Here is a 25,675-nt window from a genome sequence, read left to right on the forward strand (position 1 = left end):
GTTAGCTTTGGCTCTCAGAGGCTTTGGGGCCTTGGGCCTTCTCCCCCGCTCCCTTCTCTGCTCTCCCTCCTGACAGCCGAGGGTCTCCGACGTGGGGCGTCAGTGTCCCTGGCAACCTGGGGCTGGAATGGGCCGGGCTCGGGTGGGTGGGCCGCACGCCTTAGGAACTTACGCTGTCCTGAACTGGCACCTCGTACTTCTCGAGGATGGTGAATTGCTCATGTAGGGGAGGGATCTGGGTCTCCAGGTTGGGCATATCGAGCTGCAGGGTCTCCATGAGGTGCAAACTGACCCCCAGTTCCTCCAGCGTCTGGGGAGGGTGGCTGATTCTGCAGCGTGGGCGAAGAGAGCATGGGCGGGCGGTTGCGAAGGTTGGGCCTACCCACCCCCTGCGCGGCCTGAGCCCACGTCCACCCGCCGTACTTCTCCGCGTTCTCCTGCAGGTAGGTGTGCAGCTCCAGGAGGTGCCTGGCCGCCATCTCCTTGAGCAGGGTCGTGAACTTGTTCTGCCACTCACTGCAGTGCTGCACCAGTGAGAACTTGAGGTGCGAGCAGTCCAGCAACACAAACTGGATGTTGAGGACCGTCTCCTCCTTCTGCACGTTATTAGCCACCTCCGTGTAGCTGAAAAGGCCCACATCCCCGCTAGGACGTCTTTTTCTTGGCAGACGTGCCAGATGCCCTGCCTGGGTGACCTTTTCCTCCCAGCCAGCAGCGCTAAAGCATTCTTCTGCTCCCAGGCGTCTCCCACTTCAACCCGTCCCCCAACAGACGGCTGTGAACATGTCATTTTCCCAACCACTGCTTTCAGACTCCTCGGTTTGCATTCAAGGCTTGAGAGGCTCAGAGATCTGGGCGGAGTTCACACTGTGCTGCTCACTAGTTCTGTGCCGCCAGGCAGGTTATTTAACTGCTCTGAACCTCAGTCTTCTCATCTGTAACCTGGTGATGGTAACGGAACACACCCTGCGAGGCTGCTGAGAGGATTAAGTTGGCTGCTGTACATATATCCCTCTGCTGACTTCCTTTCTGGATACTCACTATTTGGCGAACATGCTCACGTGGTCCCATCTTCGTGCTGTTGTCTCTGCCTGGACTGCCCTCCCTCTGCCCATCTCTGCCTGCTGATGTCCTACCCATCCTGAAAAGCCCTGCCCCAAAGTCACTCCCTTCATCCACGTCCTCCTTCCCCTGATGCCCCCAGCTGAAAATTCTCTCTCCTCTCATGGAACTGCCCCGCATTTGCATACCTGACTCACAGCGCTGATCACATGGAAGCTTGTATAAGAACACTGAGCACATCAGCACATTAGCGCTTCAGAGTTCACACAGTGCTTCCACATATACTTAACAGTCCCACAACCTTATGAGGTCGGTAGTGTAACACCTATTTCACAGGAAACTGAGGCCCAGAGAATGTGAATAACCGACCTAAGATGACACGACTAGTAAGTGGTGGAGCTGGGATTTCAACTGTCCTCAAGGTGCCACAGCCACTGCTGTTTCAGCAATATTCTTATCTTCCCTACTGCACTAGAGCCCTTGGGAGGAAAAAACTTGTTCATTTCTTTGTTTTTAATTCCTCACAACCCATCATAACAATGGTGTTTTCTTAACAAATGAATGAATGAATGAATGAATGAATGACTAGAGGACAAAGAGACGGGAGTTCATATCAGAATTTAAGAACCCTCTTCCATTTAACTCTCATCTGCGTTCTTAAAATGAAAGTGTTCACATCTCTCACTTTTCAGATCCCTAGCGTCTCTCCTTTCCCAGCAGGACCCTGTGGTACTCCACACCAAAGCAGCTTTTTCCCTAAATCTTGCCCAGCTCTTTTTTTTTTTTTTTTTTGCGGTACGCGGGCCTCTCACTGTTGTGGCCTCTCCCGTTGCAGAGCACAGGCTCCGGACGCGCAGGCTCAGCGGCCATGGCTCACAGGCCCAGCCGCTCCGCGGCATGTGGGATCTTCCCGGACCGGGGCACTAACCCGTGTCCCCTGCATCGGCAGGCGGACCCTCAACCACTGTGCCACCAGGGAAGCCCTTGCCCAGCTCTTATCGGATCGCTATCCCCTTGAGAAACAAAGGTCCAGTGCCCTAGGTCCGGTGCTGGTCCTCTAGTTTTCTGCCCCTCCCCCAGGCTGCAGGTCAGACCTCCTCCTGCAGCGCTCCGCCTCTTCAAGACAGACCCTCACAGCCACCTTTGCTCCTTACCGAGCAATGTCAGCGTCAAAAGAAGAGACCGGCGGGTTGAGGCGCTGGTATCGACGAATGAAAGAGTCCTTGTTGATCTCCCAGATCTCCCGGTACATGTCCCAGGTCTTGAGGTAGTTCTGTAGCAGGGCTGCGTTGTTGGTCATGCCGCTGCTGATCTGGGCCTGGATCTTCTTGATGTCTTCATCCCGTGCTTCAAGACCCAGCAAAATGCTTCTCACTGACTTCCACCCCAGCCCAAGCTGCAGCCCAGCCCCTGGCCACTGCCCCAGAACCTCCCCTCCAACAGCACCTTCCCAAAGAAATACAGCTCAAACACGAGCATTAGAAAATGAAGGAGGAGGCCGAAAGTAAAAGAATGACTCTACTCTGTAGGATTCAGATGTCTCACCTGTTGGTGTCTAGGGCTCTTATAGCCCAGCCCCAGTCCCAAACAAGCCCTTCCTGGTCTCCCAACCCCAAACCCCAAACCCCTTGAGCCTCAGTCACCTAGTTTTGACCCCCCTCTGTGGCCCTTCTCCCTTCCCCAATCCAGCCCTTTAACCTGGGTTTTCCACCAGTCATGGAGATGACTGGCCCAGTACGTCTGGAAACAGCCCTGGTCTCTCCTCCTGGCTCTGCCAGGTCCTAAGCTTTGGCTACCCCTGCACCTGGTGCCCTCCCACTGCCCACTCACCCACGATTGTGTAGATGGGCTCACGAAGAAACTTGCACTTGATGAGAATTTCAGGGAGGTGGCAGAAGACAGAGATGGTGGAGAAGAGGTGGTTGCCAATGTCATTGACCACACTTGCCAAGGTCTGCAGAGTGGGTGAGAACTCCACCTGTGGGAGCACAGTGGCGAGGGCTTAGCACAGGCCCGGAAGACACAAGCTAAGGCCTGGGAAGGCTGGACACCGCAGAACCAGGCCTGGAGGCTGTAGGAGAAAGTCAGGGCCTAGAGCCAAGTTTAAGGATTGACGGAAACTGGCAAATAAAGTGTGATGATTTCGGGCTGTTGGGGGCAAAGTGGTTCCCACCTGTGCCACACCTCCCTGCATGTCATTCTTCAAAATGACAAGGACTTGGAAGAGTGGGTTGGGGGTGGTCTTTCCATCCCCATTGATGGCCTTGGACAGTTCCAACAGTGACATCTTCACGTTCAGGCGCAGGGCATCCTCCATCATGCGGTCCAGCCGAATCGTGTGCTGCAGCCACTGCTGCTGGATCTGGTGGGAAGAGCAGGGGGAAGGGAGCCCCTCAGGGAAGACGAGGCAGGTCCTGGGAAATGAGAACCAGCCAACAGGGAGGGGAACGAGCTGGTTCAATAGAAAGACGGGACGCCGAGTCCTGAAGGAAGGAGGTTTGAAAGGCCGAAGGTTGGGTGAATCCAAGACTAGAGCAGGATGTTTGAGAAGCACGTGGGGGTTGGGGGGGAGGGGGAAGACCAAGAGAAGGGTCTGATGGGACTGGGGGAGCGGAGGACCTGCCCACCCACAAAGCCCTGGCCACAGGACCCCCTACCTCGGGGCCATCGTTCTTGAAGACTTCATAGGAGTTGGTCATGATGGCCACCACATCGTGGTGCAGGCTCACCAATTTCTGCTGCACCACCGCCCGATGCTCTCTTTGGTCCTCCTCAAATTCCAGGTCCCTGTACACCCGTTTGCCACTAATGCGTACCAGCAATGTCTCTGACATCACTTGGGCTCGCCAGCCAATGGTCAGAGTGGACGCCTTGAACTCATTCACAATCGTCTGCACCTGGAGTCAGACCCCAGCCATGGGGGAGTTTCAGCTTGGGAACAGACCCTCTGGGCCTAATTCTATCCTCCCACTGTCCTCTAGCTAGAATTGCTGACATTAAGAAAAAAAAACTTCCCTAAGCACACTTCATTTCTTTCACAAGACTCCCTGGTCTCTCCACCACTACCCATGACTCAGGTGTTAATTACCCACATGCCAGCCTTTCAGTCTGCCTTGCAGACCTTTAGGGTCTAATGACCACGGCCCACCTTGCTGGCGTATACACGGCACTCTGTGATGAAGATGGCACTGGCCCCCTGCAAGGCCCAGTGCAGTTTCTTGAGCCCAGGGTGGATCTTCTTATCCAGGAACCGGATACGTTCTTTGAACAGGGCCTGCTCATCTGGGGACAGCATGGCAATAATCCTGCGCATAAGAGGAGACCGGTAGCTGATAGGGAGCTATCAGCTCTGACGACCTCTCCTCCACACCAGGACACTTGGTGGAGAACTGAAAGTTCCTGATTCTAGGCTAGAGCTTTCCAATAAAACTTTCTGCGATGACAGAAATGGTCTACCATTCGTGCTGCCTGGTACGGTAGCCACAAGCCACGTGTGGCTGCAGGGCCCTTGAAACGTGGCCTGTGCAAATGAGTAACTGAATTTTAAGTTTTATTTAATTTCGATTAATTAACTTGAATAAAAATAGCCACATGCACCTAGTGGCTGCCACGTTGGACCGTGCAGTTCTAGACACCCAAACAAGTCTGCCGCTCCCATCCCCTCGGACTTGAACTGGGCTGAGAAAGGTACCCAACCCCGAGCTAAGCCTCACTCCAGAGATGAGTACAAAGGGTGTTAAGCATGGCCTTGCTTGGTTCAACGAATCTTATGTTGTTCTGGGCCCATAAACCTAACGCCATCAACTTCCTTCCTAGAGAAGTCACCCAGGCCGACAGTATATATGGTCCAAGTGCCCAGTGGGGTGAGAGGGGACGTGGTGTTTTTTGCTCTCTACTCTAAAGCTAGAAGACAACACTGAAAGGGACAGGAATAATCGTAGGGCCTTACGAGAGAGCACGGGAACCTTTTTTTTTTTTTTTTGAGATGGACAAAATGTGAAGGACGCATACTGTAGGAAATGGACAACATCATGGGGCGGATAAGACAAAGAGGGAGCATGAAGTGGCATTCAAGAGGGCTGCAGCGAGGGCCCCACCTGTTGTAGTCCCGAGCGAGGAGCAGCAGGTTTTCTCGAAGAATGCGCAGGTCCTCGGAGCGCTCAGCCACGTTCGCCACGTAATGCGGCGTCTCGAAAAGCAGCCGCTCCCAGTAGTCGATCTCCACAAAGAGGATCAACAGGGACCTTGGGGAGGAAGAGAGGCAGAGCAGCTGCGGGGCGGCCCAAGGGTGTAAACCGGAACCAACACCCGACCAAGAGGTACGGGGCTGGGGCGCATGGAGACCCTTAAAGGTAAGCAATGAAGCAGAACCTCCGAGTAAAGAAGGCGGACTGGACACGTTGACTTTTGCTCCCCTCCCCAAATAACCAAAATAACAGTAAAGGGGGGTTTCGCTTGTCCAAGGCATAAGCCCACAAGTACAAGAAGACAACAACCGAAAACATCTGAAAGTGCAAAAGCAGATGGATAAGGAGAAGAGGAGTCCTCAGCTGGCACTGGAGACAGCTGGGAAGCCTCCTTAGAGGCCTGGGGACGGGTGGCTCCAAGTATCTCAGGAAAGGGGTGAAGGTGGGACTATATAACAGGAAGAGCAATTGAAAGTTTAGGAAGCAGCTCTACCCATGTCCCCTCTCCTACTCTACGTAGTTAAGCAAGTTGCCCTCCCTCACCCCAGCCTAAGACTGAAGGCTTCTTGTCTCAGGAGGCAGTGCAGAGACAAACAGAGGGTCTTTGGACTGGGAAACCCCAGGCCCAGTTGAAGGAGAGAGTAATACACTGGGAGCAGGGGTGGTGAGTCACCATGAACCCACTGAATGTTAAGATCCCCGCCTCCCTCTCCTGCCCAGAAACCAGCACTCTGGCAGCTGGAGCTACACCCTCCGGAGCAAAGTTTGAAAGATGGTTCTCTGTGACCTCCGACCAGCCTAAATAGAAAAGCCCCACGGATGATGACCTCTGGAGTCGCCAGGAAACAGCGCACCTGGACAAGCCTGCAGTGAGGCTCCCAGTTGAGAAGCCCCCCTTTTCCTGCTCAGCAGAGCTGCCGGTCAGCTTTCCAGCCCCTGTCCCTTAAATATGGACAGACAACCAAGGGTTACAGAACACTGGTCTCTGTCTTTCCTAGCACAAAAGGTGGGAGTCAAAACAAACAGAAAAAAGCAACCAGAAGGGAAGGAGAGGGGACAGAGGTTGTGCAGAAAGAAGACGGCCTACCTGCAAAAGAAAAATAAACAAAACCACCTCGAACATCCTCAGAGAGAGATAAGAGACAAAAGAGCATCCGTGAAACAGAAACAAGATGCTAGAAAAGGGACACCAGGAGAGCTCTTAGAAGTTAAAAATGAGAGCAGAAAATTTTAAAATCAAAAGAGATATATAGGGCTTCCCTGGTGGCACAGTGGTTGAGAGTCCGCCTGCTGATGCAGGGGACACGGGTTTGTGCCCCGGTCTGGGAGGATCCCACGTGCGGAGCGGCTGCGCCTGTGAGCCATGGCCGCTGAGCCTGTGCGTCCGGAGCCTGTGCTCCGCAACGGGAGAGGCCACAACAGTGAGAGGCCCGCGTACCGCAAAAAAAACAAAAAAATCAGCCTGGGGAATAATTTTTGTAAAATATTTTCTGATTTGTCCTCAGACAAGTGGTCAGGCAGTAGAGGTAGGACAGGGAAGCTGGCTGGGTTTGGTGCTGACACCCCAGAATGAACTGACAGGATGGAGAAAGTGCTGTCAGAGCAGGAGAAAAGGAGGAAGGGGAAGTCCCATACGCAAAACACGGACAGACGCCAATGTCCCCTGTCCTGCTCTGGAGAAGTCCCACTACACAGAGGAGTCTGCTGCATACACAGCAATAACAGCTCTTTTCAGCCAGGGTACAGACGACATCTGGAATATGTTTGTGTTAAGTACTATCTGTAAGGCTGGTCTGGCTGTAAAACGTGGTAAAAGCCAATTTGGACTTCAGAGTTCAAATATTTGGGCTATAAGCTGGGATAACAAAACCCCTTGTGAGATAAAATAGGTGCTATTAGGGACTGGAAGGCTCCCAGAACTAAGGGAGAGTCAGGTAGTTCCGAGGACAATCAGGACATTTGAAGAGCATGCTTATTTCAAGATCTTATCTAGACCATGAACACAAAAAAGTAAACCTGATAAAGTTATCTGCCCCTCCTTGGAGCCTTCAAACGTTTTGGAAAAGCTGAAACTGTCTTGGATGTCTTTACTGGTTTAACGAGCCCAAACTTTTCAAAGTCCTTCCCCGTGATCATGGCTTTTTTTTCCCCCACACACATTATTTACTGGATTGAGGTAGTTTATCATAAAGCCACAAAAAATGTAAAGCAGCTTAAAACAGATCTCTCCAGACAACAGCTGTCTAAAGGATGGGGGTAACTCTTCTCTCTGGAAGAAGTGTTTCAGCCATTATTTGGGTTTTGGCTAAACCCAGGCCATAAATATTTGGCCCAAAGTTGTCTTGTTAAGCTCTACTGTAAAGATTATGCAATGGTGTTTGAGATAAATATCCGATGTGTCCCTCGACAAGAGATGATCACGGCAGACAGAAGAGTTGTCTCCTAAGTTTATCCTTGCTACGCGGGCACTAAGCTCAAACATCAGGTGGACACACCACTGTGGGGGGAAGGGAACAAGATGCAGGAAGCCTAGCTGAAAGCCCCCAGCACAGAATATTCAAGACCCTTATGGAAACGGTACAACTTCTAAGTCCATCAGTAGTGGGTTGATGGATTAAATTACACTACAGCAAAATCGTGGGATGCTATAAGCCGTGGAAAATAATTATGTAGCTCTGTACATACAGAATGGAAAATCTCCCACACATATTGTTAACCTTAAAAAAAAAAAAAGCAAGTTGCAAAAATACTGTTTATAATGGGATCCTGTTGTATGTGTGCAGTGTGTATTTTTGATTACGTGGTAATCATGGTTACCTCTAGGGAGTGGGGCTGTGTGCTGGATTTCAGTTTTTCCTTTATATACTTCTACATCAATCTCTTTTTTTTTTCTTTCACAGTGAGCATGCACTACTTTTGTAGTTTAAAATTTTTAATTAAAAAATGATTTTAAAAATTAAAAAAAAGCAGCCGTATGAAATGGGTGGGGTGGAGTGATAAAAAATATACCAAATCTCTAACAGTGGTTATCTTTGGGGGAATTTTTTTCTTCCTTCTACTTTTCTGCATTCTGCAAATCTTCTAAAAGGATGAAGAATTTTATAATGGAAAAATTAAATAAATCATTTTGAGAACACTTTGAAAGTATAGAACAGTGAGGACAGTATGCTACTATTCATGTTAAAAAGTATACTTAGACAGACATACACTCTTATCCCTGGGATGTTACACAAGAAACTGGTAACCTTGACTCTTTCTTTTTTTTTTAAATATATTTTTAGGGGCTTCCCTGGTGGCGCAGTGGTTGAGCGTCCGCCTGCCGATGCAGGGGACACGGGTTCGTGCCCCGGTCCAGGAAGACCCCGCATGCCATGGAGTGGCTGGGCCCGTGAGCCATGGCCGCTGAGCCTGCGCGTCCGGAGCCTGTGCTCCGCAGCGGGAGAGGCCACAACAGTGAGAGGCCCACGCACAGCAAAAAAAAAAATATATATATATATATATTTTTTTTTTAAAATTTTATTTCATATTTTTTAAAATTTTTGGCTGCCTTGGGTATTCATTGCTGCGTGCGGGCTCTTCTCTAGCTGCAGCTAGCGGGGGCTACTCTTCGTTGTGGTGCACGGGCTTCTCACTGCAGTGGCTTCTCTTGTTGCAGAGCACGGGCTCTAGGCGCGCGGGCTTCAGGCTTCTCCCTGGAGCCTGCATGCCACAACTAGAGGAGAGAAACACCCACACACCACAACTAGAGAGAAGCCCACGTGCCACGACAAAAGATCCTGCATGCCTCAACGAAGATCCTGCGTGCCGCAACTAAGACCTGATGCAGCCAAAAATAAATAAAATAAATAAATAAAAAGAAGGTTTGTCATCTCTGTAGTCAGCTGCCTTACATAGCTCCTTCTTTATTTCTCTCTTCAGCATCTTATATGGGAAGGAGGCATGGCTCCAGGGTAGAACTGTTCACTTACAGAGCCTCAAAGGGCAGGGACTTCGCCACTGGACACATTCCCCGTGCCTATCTCGGCTCTTAGCATGTGGAAGGCACTCGCTATATATTTTTGAATAATTAATAAATGGATTAATTAAATTTAAAACAGTGGTGATATGAAAATGTCATGATTCTAAAGCTGTAGACGAGGACATGATCTGACAGCCCATCAGTTCTCAGGAAAGGCCCCTTGGTGGCTCACAGTTTGGAAGGTTTCGCTGAGCCATCGCGGCCACCTAGTGGCAGAGCACCTACATCACTGGTTGAGTAGGTTACTGGGGTTTTTCTGTTTTCAATCAGTTTTTTTGAAGATAGAATGTGAAATTAAAATTAAGAAGTGGTAGTAAACATATTACGGGATAAGAGAGATTTAGAAGAATGGGGAGGGAAACCAAGAGATAGGAGTTAAACTCTGGGGAGGGTTGGGGAAGGGAAGGGCGCTAAAGACAGGACAAGCAGAATGGGAGGGAGTCACGGAGGGTGTTGTACTTGTCAAAGTTCACATCCAGCATGCCCGCCTTCTCCTGGTTGATTCGTAGCAATGGCGTATCCAGCCGCCGAATGCAGTCCTTGTCCAGCGTTGATGTCCAGTCTTGGAAGGTTTTTCGAACCAGTTCATCAATGGCCTGAACCATCTGCTGATAGGTGTGTACGCTCTCCTCTCCCGTCCCGATGTGGGGCAGGAAATGAGCATTGGAAAGACACTGCGGGGGAAGAACCAGGGATGGCTGGAGTCACCTGCCACATTCCTCCGTGTCACCATCTCCCTGAGACCCCCATCCCCGCCCCCCAACGCACACACAGACACTCCGACAATATGTGGAAGACTCGGAGGGAAGGTGGAGCCCAAAGGAAAGGTGAGAGGAAGAGGCCACGGCACAACGAGAGAGGGAGTCCAAATGAAGAAAGAGAAGCACAGAGATTCAGCTCGAGGAAAAAAGTTGGGAAGAGGAAGTCCATCACAGGAAGTGAGGGATTTAAGAGGCACAAGGTCGAAAACTAGCATGAGCCCTTCCTCAGGACAGATCACTACGTCTGCCACCCCCTGGACAGACCCAGTCTCGGTCAGGAAACCTCTCCAGGGAGACTCTCTGGAGGCAACCTCCCGCCCCTGCCCCCCACCCCACTCCCGCCCCAGCACTGGGCTCAGCCTGCAAACTCTACCATTGCCGCACTGAGAACAAGTCCTGGAAAAGGCCAGACTTACGTTCATGACCCTGTCGATGCGACGCCGTAGGATCCGCACCCAGTGCGCCTGCCCCGAATGCTGGGCCATGTAGGGCTCCAGGTACGGCCGCTTCTTGCTCAGCTCACGGTTCACGAGGGCCAGTTCGCTATTGAACAGCATGTAGAGATCCACCGCCTTCTTGTCATATGTTCGCTTGATAGTCTGATGAAGGAGAGGAAGTGGACAACACACCCAGGGATGCGGGTTCCCTGCAGCTCCACCCTGGAGGAAAGCTACACCCCTGCCGTGGGAGTCCCGCTCCCAAGGCACCCGGGCACTGGGGGAACAGCGGAAGAAAAGAGGCACTGGCCATTCAGGACATGGGACAGAGCATGAACGGAGGTTGGATGGTGTCTGGAAGGACCAGGAGGAACTGAAGGAAGGCAGAAGAGAACCAGGGGTGGAGGAAGCAAGCGGGCAGCCACACCTCTCGGGCTGCAAGCCTGCGGAAGGTGTCCAGCAGTAGCACCCCGTGCTCCACGTCGCGGACTAACTCGAAGGCGGAGCTGATCAAGTTCTGAGTCATCACCTCCAGGTCCTTGACTCCAGCCCGGAACCTGCACCGTTAGAAGCATGTTGAAGGGTGGGTGCCCTCGCCTGCCCCCAAGGACATCCCCTGAGTCAGACTTCCATGCGTTATGTACCGAGGGCTTCCTAGGCACCAGGCACTGAGTGTTGTACACGCATTAGTCCATTTATCCCTCAGAACAGTGCAGTGAGGTAGGCTTTATCACTAACCGTATTTTATAGATGAGGAAACAGAGGCCCCAGCTGGTAGAACAATGTACATAACTAGTTTGTGGCAGAACCGGGATCCAAGCCCAGGAAGGCTGACTCTGGAACCCTGAGTCTGAGCCACCACCTCCTTCCTAGCACTTCCCCTGCCCTCCCCAACCCTGACCTGTGGCCTCCACGCTTCCCCAGTACACTCTGCTCTCACCTCCCTGACCTCCCTTCCCTGCTCAAGCCCGGGGGCCTGCCTGTGATGCTCTCACCTATTGTAGTCTTCGTGCCAAGAGGTGTTCTTGACGTCCAGGATGCCCCCGCGAACAGCTCGCAGCACGTGCAGGTTTTTGTGGAAGATGTCCTCAATCTCCAGCAAGTTCCGTGTTATCTGGGGCCCCTGGGCGCCAGAGAAGCAGGGAAGGGGACCTTGCTTGCCATCTTCCCAGCGGGCAAAATGGAACTGACAGTCACATACCTGCAAAGAAGTCAGCGTGAGGCTTCCCGCCCTCCTTTCTGAACCTCTCTGTCCTGAGCTCTTTGGTTTAGCTTTAAATGGCTAAAAACTAAGGAGCATCAACCAGATACAAGGGGCTACCGGGGTGCATTTTAGCTGCAGAATGAAATATGAGATACTAAGGCAGTGATAACAGGCCAAAGTCTCAAAGCACGGGATGGTGGTCAGGCACACAGTCATGTGAAAAGAACCAAAGCAGCAAGTTCTAGGTGTAGCCTCAGCCCCAGCTCCCCCAGCTCCTGGAGCGTCTGCTGTTGGCTTTGAGTCTCCTTCCCTGACCGTCTTCCCACCTCGATAAGGTCCTTGCAGCGTTGCACAAAGGCATCGACCTGGGCAAATATGCTGGTCTGGTCTAGGACCCAGCCCCAGCGGGAGAACCTGTCGGAAGAAAGACTGACCAGTCAGAAGCGGGAACACGAGGCATTAACCAACCTGCCCAGGCCAGGCTAGAAACATGAGTCCTAGTTCAGGGGGAGCCTTAGAAAATGAGACCCCAAGAAACAGTTTTCCTGAACCCCAAGAGAAGAGACTCAAGGTGAGGAGAGCCAGAGAGGAAACAAAAACATCTCAGTTCTAAGAGAAGGTTTACACACAATGGAATTTTAGACTTCAGGACCAAGAAAGGAGGAAAACACCAGGAGGGATTCCTGGGATCAGGGAGAAGGTTATTAGAGTTAGGAGGACCTACGGCTGGGAGCTAGAATACCCGAATCCACAGAGAAAACTCGGACCCACGTAAAAACTCTAGAAAGATATAATCCATAGGCTTAAAGTGCAAGCAAAAGGACTCAGAATCTACCCGCTATAGGAACGACAAGGTGGGTGACACACAGGATGTTAGGGGAGGCCCGTCGTACTGGGTATGCATCTGCACAGCCTGTAGGTAGTGGTCTCTCCAGGCGTGACAACAGGAGATGCAGCCTTGTAGGTCCTCCTTGCTGGAGATGACGTATCCCTCGAAGATCCGGTCCAGGGAGACGGCATGGCAGCACAGGCGGATGATCTCATTGCTCATCTGCAGAGGGGGTCCCAACAGCCCCAGTTCACAGCCTTAGTTGCACCCCACCCTCTCTCGGAGTCCCCAAGACCACGCCTCAGGTCTCAGCCTCCTCCTGCTGGATTTGCCTCCCGATACCCCTCTCGCCCCTGGTCCTCCACTGCTGGCGTGGCAGCACCTCTGGGTTCCACCTCCATTGCCTGCCTCAGACCAGCTCTGCAGCTGCATTTCTAGCCAGCGATCGGCTCAGCGCCCCTGCCCCACTCTTTGGCTCCACTGCCTTCCAGGCAGTGTGCCGGCTCCTGCTCCTCAAAAGTCGGTGTTCTTGGGCTTCCCTGGTGGCGCAGTGGTTGAGAGTCCGCCTGCCGATGCAGGGGACGCGGGTTCGTGCTCCGGTCCGGGAAGATCCCACATGCCGCGGAGCAGCTGGGCCCGTGAGCCATGGCCGCTGAGCCTGCGCGGCCGGAGCCTGTGCTCCGCAACGGGAGAGGCCACAACAGTGAGAGGCCCGCGTGCCGCAAAAAAAAAAAAAAAAAAAAAGTCGGTGTTCCTTCCTGAATCTGCCTCTCGCCCACTGCGAGTTCCATCTTTGGAAACGAGAAAGAGTGGGTCTTCCCCTTCCATACAGCTCTGCCTGGGAGTCTGTCCTTCGTGCCCCCCTCCCGCCCTGCACTCCATCTACGCCTCTTTGCAAAGCCCCTCTTCCCGCCTGGGCTACGTCCGTCTGGAAGCAAAATGTCCAGTCCAGGCCCCAACTCCAAGCATCACTATAGTTGATGATGCAGGCAAAAACCTGTGGTCTCCGTCCGACCTGAAGGGCATTCCTCACTACCTTTTCACCGCATATGTCTGCTGGTGAATTCCGCCTTCTCCAGAAATCTGCGTCCTATTAACACGGCCACCCCCTCATGACCCTCTGTCCCACCCTCTGCAGGCACACACCTTCCGGAAGAGGGAGGTCAGTCTCTCCCGAGTGTTGTAGTGGGGAGAGTTGACCCAGATGATGCGGATGAGACTGATGAGCCTGGGGAGTTTACTAGAGATGTCCTTAGGCCTCATGAAAGCCAGCTCCTGGTAAGGTTCCTTCAGGATCGACAAAAAAGTCAGGTTTGACTGTGCTTGACGAGATCCATCCTGGCAGTAAAGAGAAACCAGGAGAAGACTTACCCACTGGAAAGAACCGGTTCAAAGCGAGCGCTTTTGATCCTCCTCAAACCCTACCCCGACTTGCTTCTCCCGGGAAGCATTCCCAATTAACCCTACCTGGTGCCAATCACCTCAGGTCTCTGCCACCCTTCAGGACCAGAGCTTGTACATACCTACTTTTATTCACTTACTAGTTTCTACAAAAATATTTTTATGTCTTTTCTCATGTGTGAGTCCCATCTCTCCCACTAGACTGGGAATTCCCCAAGCTCGGGTTTTGCGTCTATTTCTCTAGTTTTTCCCCTTGAACTCTTAACTCTGCACAAAAGGAGACGCTCAATAGGTGTTGATCAACTGACTGGATATCACTCTCATTCAGCCCAGTGGCTGTCACCCAGGCCCCTCCACTGCCCTGTTCTCAACGAGGGTTTTAGACTTCTCCACCTAACGGTGGCTCAGTTCCCTCAATACCAGCTTCAGATTCCACCTAGGAAGACAGGGCCTCTCTCTCTGTATTCTGCAGACCACTCTGATCTCTGTGCGTCAGCTTGTCATATAATACCAAATTTAATTTTTTTTTTTTTTTTTTTTACCAAATTTAATTTTTTAAACGTGTTTCTCTTGCAGCTCTCTCGGCTGAACCGCGTGGGTGTGTCTTTGACCCCAGGCCATCTAGCCATCTCTTTTGTGTAAGTCTTATTTCTCAGCTGGACCGTATGGGTTGGGCTCAGAGAGGGCACTCAATGTCGTACACTTGTTGAGTAACCAGAAGTCTCCCTAACTAAACTATAAGCTCCTTGGGACCTTGTGTTCTACTTTTATACTCTCCCACAAGTCCAAGTCCAAGCACTGGGTGCATCTATCTTTGCCTTTGATGACTATGTTGACTCTCTCTTCTTAGCACCTTACAGTGTACCAACTGCTGTCTACTTTCTGGCAAGCCTCCATCCTTCGATCCACTCACAGACCTGTATCTGCTGGGCCAGCTTCATAAAGGGCGCCAGGTAGGATGACTTGGCAAGACTCAGGATGGACTCGACGTGTTTCACTCCCGGTTTCACCAGCTGTTTGCTGATGCCAGACAGGTCCATGCATCGGTTGCGCCAGAACTCAATCTCCTCCAAAGGACCTAAATTTTCTCCTGTGTCCACAGTTTCCTGGGCACTGAGCACTTCCTTTATCTGCCGTGTCCAGTGGATCATGGTGGCTGCCGGCGAGAGGACAAAACCTCTGGCGTTTCTTTGCAGTACTCCCCAGTTGTGTCCTTCCCTGTTCCCCCTACAGAGCCCTCCTAACCCAACTCCTGTCCCAGCCTCTGGGCTGCCCCCCACCTCTCCCCTAGGAGCCCTGACACATGGGCAGTGGCAGCCACTCACTCTCCAGTTGCTGTACCAGCTCTTTGTCTTTAACCACCGCCTCAGGCTTCATGTTCATGGCCTCTGTAGGGATGTAGAGAACAGTGTGCCCCTCCAGTTTGTACCGAGTATCTAAGGAAAGGAAAGGACCATGAGAGTTCACAGAGGGCGATGGGTGTATGCCACCCCACTTCCAACCGTGGTTGATGATCTGGGGCCCAGGAAGTGTACGCATTTCAGGAGAGCAGGCAGGAGAAACTATGACTCATGCTTTTTTGATACCAAGCGGGAAAATGACAGAAGGCAGAGATACCTCACTGAGATATAAGAAGAGATTGTCATAAAATATGGTCAAAGATCTATACCATGCCCTCAACACTCTCTTCTATGACACATGTACTCCCCCTACTGCCCGCCCCCATCTCCCCTTACCCTACATGTACTCTTGGAAATTTCCAACTCTGAGCAGGTCTGGCCAACTGTTCTACAGCAGGAAACTCTACCTGGATTAGAAGGCAAACTCTGTACCCTGATCCACTCATTCAACAAACACATTCCAAGCACCTACTCTGTGCCAAGCAACGCGGGTACTCAGGATCAATCTTCGCCCCCGCCTCACTCTCTCTACTGTTGGTGGGGACTGGGGAGAAAGCAGGCATTCCAGTCTCTCCACTCACCTGTCAGGCAGGCCAAGAACCTGTGCAGGTGAGAAGCAAAATGATTTCGAATGCTTTCGGGCCAGGTTGTGTTTGTAAAGATCTGAGGGGCAAAGACGCCGTCGAGCAGCCGAAGCAGGGCTGGGATGTAGGAACCCCGCACTGTCCCAAAATGCACAGTCGCCTCAAAGTTCTCTGGAGTGATGGGAACTGGCACTTGGCGAATGAAGTAGACAATCTGGTTCTGGGTCTGCATGAAAGACAGTGGATCAGAGTTCAGGGTCCAGGCCCAGCCATGATCCCCAAGGGAATCTGAGGCTCCAATCATGAAAGCCTGGCTGAGTTCTTCGTCGCATTCCCTTAGTGTATCCAACCCTTCTCCAAATATAAGCAACATGAGGTACTTCCTGTTCTTGTCAGGGACATAACAGAGTCTGTATACAGAGATGTGGGGAGGAAATGGAGAGAGTATGCCTTGAGGGTAGGGACTGTGTATTTTGTCCAACTTGGCTCCAGACCTAGCACAGGGACGGGGACATATTAGATGCTCCATAAATGATGGATGGATGGATAAATGGAAAGAAAAGGATATAGGAAAACCAGAAAGGAGAAGGACCTAAAGTAAGAGACAACTGTCTAGGGTTTTCCATTTCACTTGCATATACTTTTCCCCCAATTTTTCACTTATCCTTCAGTTGTGTTTATGCTGAGTTTTTGTTGTTGTTTACATTCAGAAATGTGTAACTTTCCTGTTGTTAAAACTTCTTAAAGTTTCTGACTTCTACATGCTTAGAAAAGTCATTCCCACTCTAAGATCAGATTCACCTGTCTTTTTTTCTTTAGTACTTTTGTAGCTACTCTTTATACTTGATTTAACTTTAAAAACTGAAAATAAAATGCAAAGAAGAAATTCATAACCATTCATCTTCCCACTACCCAGAATTAAATTTTGGCATTTTTGTTTGTGTTTTTTTTTGTCCATGCCATGCGGCATGTAGGATCTCAGTTCCCTGATCAGGGATCGAACCTGCGCCCCTGCATTGGACGCACAGAGTCTTAACCACTGGACTACCAGGGAAGTCCTTGTATTTCTTTTTGTAAAAAAAAGCTTAACAATTATTATTTTTGTTAAAAATGATATGTTAATTATAAATAACTGAAACAATGCAGAAAAGTACAAAGATAAAAGTTTAAATGTCATCTAAAATTCTACCACCCAGACATTAACTATGATCATTAGAGAAAATACTATTCCAGACATCTCTCTCTCTCTCTCTCTCTCTCTCTATCTATCTATCTATCTATATATACAGGAAAATAAATTAAAATAGTTATTTCAAAATAGGATCATGCTATTTTTTTTTACATATAATTTATTTATTTTTGGCTGCGTTGGATCTTCGTTGCTGTGCATGGGCTTTCTCTAGTTGCGGCAAGCGGGGGCTTCTCTTGTTTCGGGGCACGGGCTCTAGGCATGCGGGCTTCAGTAGTTGTAGCACACAGGCTCAGTAGTTGTGGCTTGCAGGCCCTAGAGCGCAGGCTCAGTAGTTGTGAGCACGGGCTTAGTTGCTCCGTGGCATGTGGGATCTTCCTGGACCAGGTCTCAAACACGTGTCCCCCGCATTGGCAGGCGGATTCTTAACCACTGCACCACCAAGGAAGCCCCAGGATCATGCTATTTGTAATTAAAAGTATTAAATTTAATTTTACTTGGATTTAATAGAATAAAAACACATTGATGTGAATATAGTAAGTGGTTGAGCTTCAAATAAATGTTTCTTTATCTCTAAGAGAGATTTCTTCCTAAAAGACCCCTTTCTAAGGTCATAAGAAAGCTTATGAAAAATATTAAGAGGTTAGGACTTCCCTGGTGGTGCAGTGGTTAAGAATCCACCTGTCAATTCAGGGGACATGGGTTCAAGCCCTGGTCCGTGAAGCTCCCACATGCCGCGGAGCAACTAAGCCTGTGTGCCACAACTACTGAGCCTGCGCTCTACAGCCCGGGAGCCATAACTACTGAACCCATGTGCCACAACTACTGAAGCCCACGTGCCTACAGCCCGTGCTCCACAACGAGAAGCCACCTCAATGAGGAGCCCACACACCACAACAAAGAGAAGCCCCTGCTCGCTGCAACTAGAGAAAGCCCACGTGCAGCAATGAAGACCCAATGCAGCCAAAAAATAAATAAATAAATGAATAAAAAGAGGTTAGTTTTCTCACTGCCTTCCAATTTTAAGTTCAGTTGACTCGCTGCTTTGAACGACAGGAACATTGGCATCCTCTTACTCTCTTGCATTCTCTCACCACTTCCCAATTTTTGTTATACTATTATTTTTTACATTGTCCAGGTTGATAACATTCACATTCAATAACATAACCATAATTCCCATGGTTATTTATTATTAGTTCTTTATTTAAATGAATCGAATATTCACAGAGTCTCTATTCCTGAGTTTTCTATTTGGTTCATTCCTCTTTTTTTTTTTTTTTTGGTTCATTCTTTGATGAACTGGATTTCCATTGATGACATCATTTTTGCTTTTCAAAGTAGGGTTCTTTCAAGACTAAAAATGACTGCCTATTTGTTGCCTCTATACTTGACCATCTAGGCTGGGAATTATACCCTTGGGTTACGCTATGGTTCCTGGAGAACTCGTAGGTGTAACTTCTGGGTGTTCAGAGAAGTCTGAGATCAGCCTAATGGTTCCCCTTGGTAGATAATTTGGGGTTTTGACTAGAGGCCTAAATAATTATTTCCCAAATTTTTATTTTGAAAAAAATTCCAACCCATAGAAAAGTTGCAAGAAAGGCACAATGAACAATAACGTGCCCTTCACCTAAATCCACTAATTGTTAACATTTTGCTGTACTTGTGCATGACTGCACTCTCTCTCATTTTCTCTCCTTCTCTCTCTGCTGAGCCATTTCAGAGTTAGCAGCAGACGTTATAAAACTACACTCTTACATACTTCAGCATATGGCTCCTAACAGGGAGGATATTCTCCAACAGTCTCAACACTGTAATTATCACACTCAGAAAATTTAACTTCATTTAATACTTTTATATAATACACAGTTTATATTCGATTTTCCACAGTGGTCCAAATAATGTCATTTACAGCTGGTTTCTTCCCATCCAGGATCCAATACAGATCACACATGGTTGTGTCCCCTTTAATTCCACATAGTTTCCCAGTCTTTTTCTTTCTACCATGACAGTGGTATTTCTAATAGTCCAGGCCAGTTGTTTTCCAAAATGTCCCTTAATTTTGATTTATTGGATTGTTTCCTCATTATTAGATGCAGGTTAAATATTCTTGGCAGGAATACCACATAGGTGATATTAAGTAACCTAACTAAGACGTGTATTGACATTAAACACTGTGCAACAAATTTTTGTGGAATAAAGTATGTCCTTTCAATTCCCACATTCTGTTCCTTCTGCAGTTCAGGGAAATTTTCTGTATTTTTATTATTTTTTTTGTTCCACCGGGTCTTAGTTGTGGTAGGCAGGCTCCTTAGATATGGCATGTGAACTCTTAGTTGCAGCATGCATGTGGGACCTAGCTCCCTGACCAGGGATTGAACCTGGGCCCTCTGCAATGGGAGGTCAGTATTATCCACTGCACCACCAGGGAAGTCCCTCTGTATTTTATTTTTAAATTTATATTCTGTTTCATTAGTTGGTACCCTATGTTAGATCACCTGTGTCTGTCTTTCACATCTATTAACTTCTCTCTACTTGTATTGTCATTGGTTTTTTCTTCTGCATACGCTGTAATTATCTGAGGCCTCTCTTCTACATCCGTTCAGATTTTCAGTGGTAGCTATTCAGTTCCTTGCTGTTTCTAACCTACTAATTTTAACACGTAAACATGCTGCTTTCTTTATTTCAAAAATCTGCAGTCTCCCTCTTATTTCATTCTCACGTTTTATCATTTCGTCTCTCAGCTTATTAAAAAATTAAATTCGTGTTCTTATTAAGTCGTACTGTAACGTGATGCTGTTGTGAGGAATTGCCTTCTGTTCAGTTATGTTTTCCTCTTTTGCATGTTTTGTTCTGTTCTTTTTCTCCCTTGATGTAGTATGCTTGCAGTTGCCATGCAATTTCACTTGCCTCATGCTTGCACAGCTCTCTGAATTCCTTCTTATTGCTTTAAAGTACTGTGGGTGACTTCCTGATGTCCCACTGTGAGAGTCCAGTTTCATTTCCCCCTCGAAGTTAAAGGGTTGGGTATTTTATGTTTCATTCACTTTTCTCTAGCCTAAGATAACTGCATGAGGGGATGGGCAGATGGTTAAGGCTAATTTAAAACTGTAAAATCTTTGTTAAAATACATGGGCTCTTTCTTTTCAGATTTTGTAAAAAACCAAGGTTCACTCCATCTCACTAGGGGGCGTCCACCATTCCCGCAGGGAGGACGGTTTCCATAAGTTAGTACATAGACCTTTCATTGGCCCCCACTTTTAAAGTTTATTAGATTAGATTTTGCTTCTTTCCTTGTTTGTTTACTCTTGGGTGTTTGTGGTTTTCTCGTTTTACTTTTTACTATTTTATCAAGTATTCAAGAGTAATAATTTCTTAAGGAAGTTTTTCAATTTCAATCTTGCCCCAGGAGAATACGATTAAATCCATGATCTATTTAGAATATTTTTTGGCATGCTAAATAGATGTTTTTCAGCTTTGTCGAGACATAATTGACAAATAAACATTGTATATATTTAAGGTGTACACTTTGTTGTTTTGAAATACATATACACTGTGAAATGATCACTGCAATCAAGCCAATTAACATATCCATTATCCCATATGGTTACCATTTTTTTTCTTTTTTCTTTTTGTAGTGAGAACACTTAAGAACTACCCTTTAGCAAATTATACATTATAGTATTATTAACCATAGTTACCATGCTGTATATTAGATCTCCAGAACTCATTAATCTTGCATAACTTAAACTTTGTACAATTTTCCCCCGGTTTTATTGAGATATAATTGATCTATAACATTGTATTGGTTTAAGGTATACAGTGTAATGATTTGATATGTATATTTATTGCAAAGTGATTACAATAAGTTAACACCTATCACCTTACATAACTACAATTTTTTTTTTGTCAGAACTTTTAAGATCTGTTCCCTTAGCAACTTTCAAATATATGTTTTGTTAACTAGAGTCACCATGATGTATGTACATTAATCCCCAGAACTTATTTATCTCATAATTGGAAGTTTGTACCTTTGACCAACTTCATCCATTTTCCCTACTCCCCCATCCCCAACTCTGGCAGCCACCAATCTGTCCTCTGTTTCCCTCCATCTGAATCTCTGTTTCTCAATCTGTCCTGTTCTCTGTTTCTATGAGTTAGTTGTTTTTTTTCTAGATTCCACATATAAGTGAGATCATACAGTAATTGTCTTTCTCCATCTGACTTATTTCACTGAGCATAATACCCTCCAAGGCCACCCATGTTTTTGCAAATGGCAAGGTTTTTTTCTCTCTCATTGCTGAATATGTGTGTGTGTGTGTGTGTGTGTGTGTGTGTGTGTGTGTGTATTCCACATTTTCTTTATCCACTCATCCAATGACGGACACTTAGGCTGTTTCCATACCTTGGCTATTATAAATAAACTATAATGAATGTGGGGGTGTGGATATTTCTTCAAGATCATGATTTCATTTCCTTTGGATATACACCCAGAAGTGGGATTGCTAGATCATATGGTAGTTCTATTTTTATTTTTTTGAGGAACCTCCATACTGTTTTCCATAGTGACTGCACCAATTTACATTCCCAGTACACAAGGGTTCCCTTTTCTCCACATCCTCATCAATATTTGTCATCTCTTGTCTTTCTCATGATGGTCATTCTAACAGGTATGAGGTGATACCTCACTGTGGTTTTGATTTGCATTTCTCTGATTAGTGATGTTGAGCACCTCTTCACGTACATGTTGGCCATGTGTATGTCTTCATCGGAAAAATGTCTTTTCAATTCTGCACGGTTTTTAATCACATTGTTTTGTTTTCTTGCTATTAAATTGTATGATTTCTTTATATATATTTTAGATATGTATTCATCTCTTATCAGATATATGATTTGCAAATATTTCCTCCCATTCATAGGTTGACTTTTCATTTTGTCGATGATTTCCTTTGCTGTGCAGAAGCTTTTTAGTTAGATGTAGTTCCACTTGTTTATTTTTGCCTTTATTGCTTTTGTTGTAGGGACAAAAAATTTGTACCCTTTCACCAACATTTCCCTATCTCCCCCTTGCCCCACTAGATTTTTTTAATAGAAAACCTTTGTTTTCCATGTTTCCCTATTCATCGAATAATCCATCTTTCCCCACAGATTTTAAAAGCAATTTTTGTAGAAAATGCTTACATATATGTTTCTGGACTCTCTCTGTTTCTTTACTGTTGCTTGTATAATACATATTCGTGCCCCAATCTAACTATTTTAATTACTGTAATTTAATAAAAGATTTTCATAGTTACAGATCTCCTACATTACTTTTCTTCTTCATCTTTTTTTTTTTTTTGCTATTTTCATTTCATTTTTCTAGATATACTTTAAATAATCCTTTACACTAGGGATCTAGGGTCTGTGGCACTTCGATTGGAGTTGCATTAAAACAGTACAGTTTTTTGGGTGGAATGATCTTTATAATATTAAGGTTCCCACTCAGAAACAGGATAGGGCTCATCTTTTTTTTTAACATCTTTAGTGAAGTATAATTGCTTTACAATGGTGTGTTAGTTTCTGCTTTATAACAAAGTAGGGCTCATCATTTATTTAAATCTTCTTTCTTGGCCTTCAACAAAGTTGTTTTCTTACGTATAGATCCTAAATTATTTTTTGCAAATTTTTGTTCCTTTTGTGAATGAAATATATTTTTCATGATGCTTTATAGCCGATTGTTGCCAATACACAGGAAAAAGCCATGGCCTGTTTTGGGGTTTGTTTGTTTAATGTGGAAGCTTCACAAACTGTGCTGCTGAGCAGGGCCATGCTAATCTTCATTATCATTTCAATCTTTGTATATGTGCTGCCAATAAAAGCAAAGCAATAGCCCTTCTTCTTTTCCAGAATTTTATTTCTAAAAATTTCCAACATACAGGAACACTAAAAGAATTTTACAATAATGACCTGTACACCCACCACCCATACGCTACCACCAACATTTTACTATACTTCTGTCTTTTAACTGTTTCCCTACCCATGGTTTACCTTTCACTAATGCATCCTCCCCATTGTTGGAACAGTTATCTATCTAACCCACGAAAGCCTTCAATAGTTCCCTCTGGGATAAAGCCAAATTCTTTAGCATAACATACAAGGCCCGTCACAAGCTGACCCCAACCCACCTTTCCCGTATCATTTCCCACAACTCCTCTTTCTTTGCACATAAAGTGTTCTTTACCTGGATGCTCTTACTCAGCCTCGATGAAATCCTACTTACCCTTCATCCCCAACTCAAATATCACCTCCATCACCAAGCCTTGCCAGCATTCCACTGGCTACATTAGTTGCTTCCAAAAAAGCTCTTATAAAGCTTTGCCCAGGCATCATAATATACTGTAAATATTTTTTATATGTCTGTCTTCCCCACTAGACCATGAGATCATCAAAAGCAAAACCTTGGGGCTTCCCTGGTGGCGCAGCGGTTGAGAGTCCGCCTGCCGATGCAGGGGACACGGGTTCGTGCCCCAGTCCGGGAAGATCCCACGTGCCGCGGAGCGGCTGGGCCCATGAGCCATGGCCGCTGAGCCTGCGCGTCCGGAGCCTGTGCTCCGCAACGGGAGAGGCCACAACAGTGAGAGGCCCGCGTACCGCAAAAAAAAAAAAAAAAGCAAAACTTTGCCTCATTCCTCTCTGTATCCTGCTGCCAAGCAGGGTGTGTGATGCTCAACAGACCTTGTACACAGGAGATGAGACTCACAGATGACAGAGATCCTCAGAACCTTCAGCCCCCTGGGAGAACACCCTGATGTCTGGACCGCGGAGTACGCACCTGCACAGGCATCCCCAGACCTAGCTTCAGCCCCAAACAGGGGTCGATGAAGATGGTGAGGATGGGCTCTGAAGGGTCCTGGGCAAAGTGTTCCAGAATGGTATCGTGCTCCTCTGTCCAAGTGGCAGCTGCCAGTCCTGTCAGCATAGCTCGGGACAGGAAAAGGGGCTTCTGCAGAAGGAGAGCAGAGGGCCAGAGCAGGGACAGCTGTCAGGATGGGTCACTTCTCCCAACCACTGTCACGTATGAGGACGTGGGGGATGAGGGAAGTCAGACAGCTTCAGAACGGGGAAGGGAAAGCTGAGAACGGACTGAAAGACAGGTTTCAAGCTTTCGAAGAAACAAGACAATAAGATTCTCTTCCCTCTACCAGTAAAAATAGAATGGATCATGAAGGAAGACTGAGGGATATCATCTTCCCAAGATACTTCATTTATGCCTGTGTTTGTAAAAATGTCTTATCAAGCAACCCTCAACCTCACAGTAAAACTAAATCAAGGGAACATGTAGGATATTAGCCTAAGTCAAACAATTAGGATTCCATATGTATGTGTTAGCATATGGTATTTGTTTTTCTCTTTCTGACTTACTTCACTCTGTAATGACAGACTCTAGGTCCATCCAACTCACTACAAATAACTCAATTTCATTTCTTTTTATGGTTGAGTTATATTCCATTAAAGCTGGGACAAAGTGAGAGAGTGGCATGGACATACGTACACTACCAAATGTAAAACCGATAGCTAGTGGGAAGCAGCAGCAAAGCACAATGAGACCAGCTCGGTGCTTTGTGACCACCTAGAGGGGTGGGATAGGGAGGGTGGGAGGGAGGGAGACGCAAGAGGGAAGAGAGATGGGGATATATGTATATGTATAGCTCATTCACTTTGTTATAAAGCAGAAACTAACACACCATTGTAAAGCAATTATACTCCAATAAAGATCTTAAAAACAAACAAACAGGGCTTCCCTGGTGGCACAGTGGTTGAGAATCTGCCTGCCAATGCAGGGGACACAGGTTCGAACCCTGGTCTGGGAAGATCCCACATGCCGCGGAGCAACTAGGCCCGTGAGGCACAACTACTGAGCCTGTGCGTCTGGAGCCTGTGCTCCACAACAGAAGAGGCCGCAATAGTGAGAGGCCCGCGCACCGCGATGAAGAGTGGCCCCTGCTCGCTGCAACTAGAGAAAGCCCTCGCACAGAAACGAAGACCCAACACAGCCAAAAATAATAAATAAATAAATTAAAAACGAACAAACACCAAAAAAAACAAAAAAAAAAACCGAACAAACAAACAAAAACAATTAGGAGCAAGGGGATGACAAGCTGGAAAAAGGATAAGGGTAAAAGAGCAATTTCTCCATGATGTGGCCTCCACAGGATACTGGAATAAGTATGTGATATTGGGCAAAAGTCAACTGGCATATCAGTGAGGAAAAAAGAAAAAGGGAGGTGAAAAGACAAGACTGGAAAACACCAAAGAACAAACCAATTCGATGGAAAATAAATCATAACTGGTGGCTAGAAAAAAGACAGCATTATTTTGAACACTACTAAATAAATTAAGAAAACTAGAGGATATAAAAATCTAGCTCGGTGAACTTGAGAAGTCACCCCGTCCTTCTTCCAGTACTTCTGGAAGATGATAAAGAATCCCTCTTACTTAAAGTTTCCAGGTCAAGAAAATTTAGCTAGTGATCTAAAATCTTCCGTATATAAATACATACATGAAGAACCAACGAGAAAAACACTAAGACCCAGATAAATGGATGAAAGGATATGAACAAACATATC

General features: G+C 47.2%; 1 protein-coding gene across 1 annotated transcript in view; it reads right to left on the minus strand.

The window, feature by feature from the left end:
- The window catches only part of DNAH2 (dynein axonemal heavy chain 2), a gene marked incomplete at its 5' end in the record, with an annotated part of 86,419 nt that overhangs the window by 53,812 nt on the left and 6,932 nt on the right, over positions 1-25,675 (minus strand). Inside the window, 19 exons of the mRNA XM_079904217.1 lie at positions 173-329; positions 424-624; positions 2,217-2,409; positions 2,893-3,040; positions 3,236-3,424; positions 3,720-3,959; positions 4,211-4,367; positions 5,160-5,306; positions 9,727-9,941; positions 10,445-10,627; positions 10,893-11,022; positions 11,461-11,666; positions 11,996-12,083; positions 12,563-12,720; positions 13,645-13,836; positions 14,817-15,055; positions 15,225-15,335; positions 15,881-16,109; positions 23,881-24,051. Coding sequence (XP_079760343.1) covers positions 173-329; positions 424-624; positions 2,217-2,409; positions 2,893-3,040; positions 3,236-3,424; positions 3,720-3,959; positions 4,211-4,367; positions 5,160-5,306; positions 9,727-9,941; positions 10,445-10,627; positions 10,893-11,022; positions 11,461-11,666; positions 11,996-12,083; positions 12,563-12,720; positions 13,645-13,836; positions 14,817-15,055; positions 15,225-15,335; positions 15,881-16,109; positions 23,881-24,051 — 3,354 coding nt within the window. The remainder of the gene's footprint in view (positions 1-172; positions 330-423; positions 625-2,216; positions 2,410-2,892; positions 3,041-3,235; positions 3,425-3,719; positions 3,960-4,210; positions 4,368-5,159; positions 5,307-9,726; positions 9,942-10,444; positions 10,628-10,892; positions 11,023-11,460; positions 11,667-11,995; positions 12,084-12,562; positions 12,721-13,644; positions 13,837-14,816; positions 15,056-15,224; positions 15,336-15,880; positions 16,110-23,880; positions 24,052-25,675) is intronic.

This window comes from Stenella coeruleoalba (genome assembly GCF_951394435.1).
Source record: "Stenella coeruleoalba genome assembly, chromosome: 19".
In the NCBI taxonomy this organism is placed as follows: Eukaryota; Metazoa; Chordata; class Mammalia; order Artiodactyla; family Delphinidae; genus Stenella; species Stenella coeruleoalba.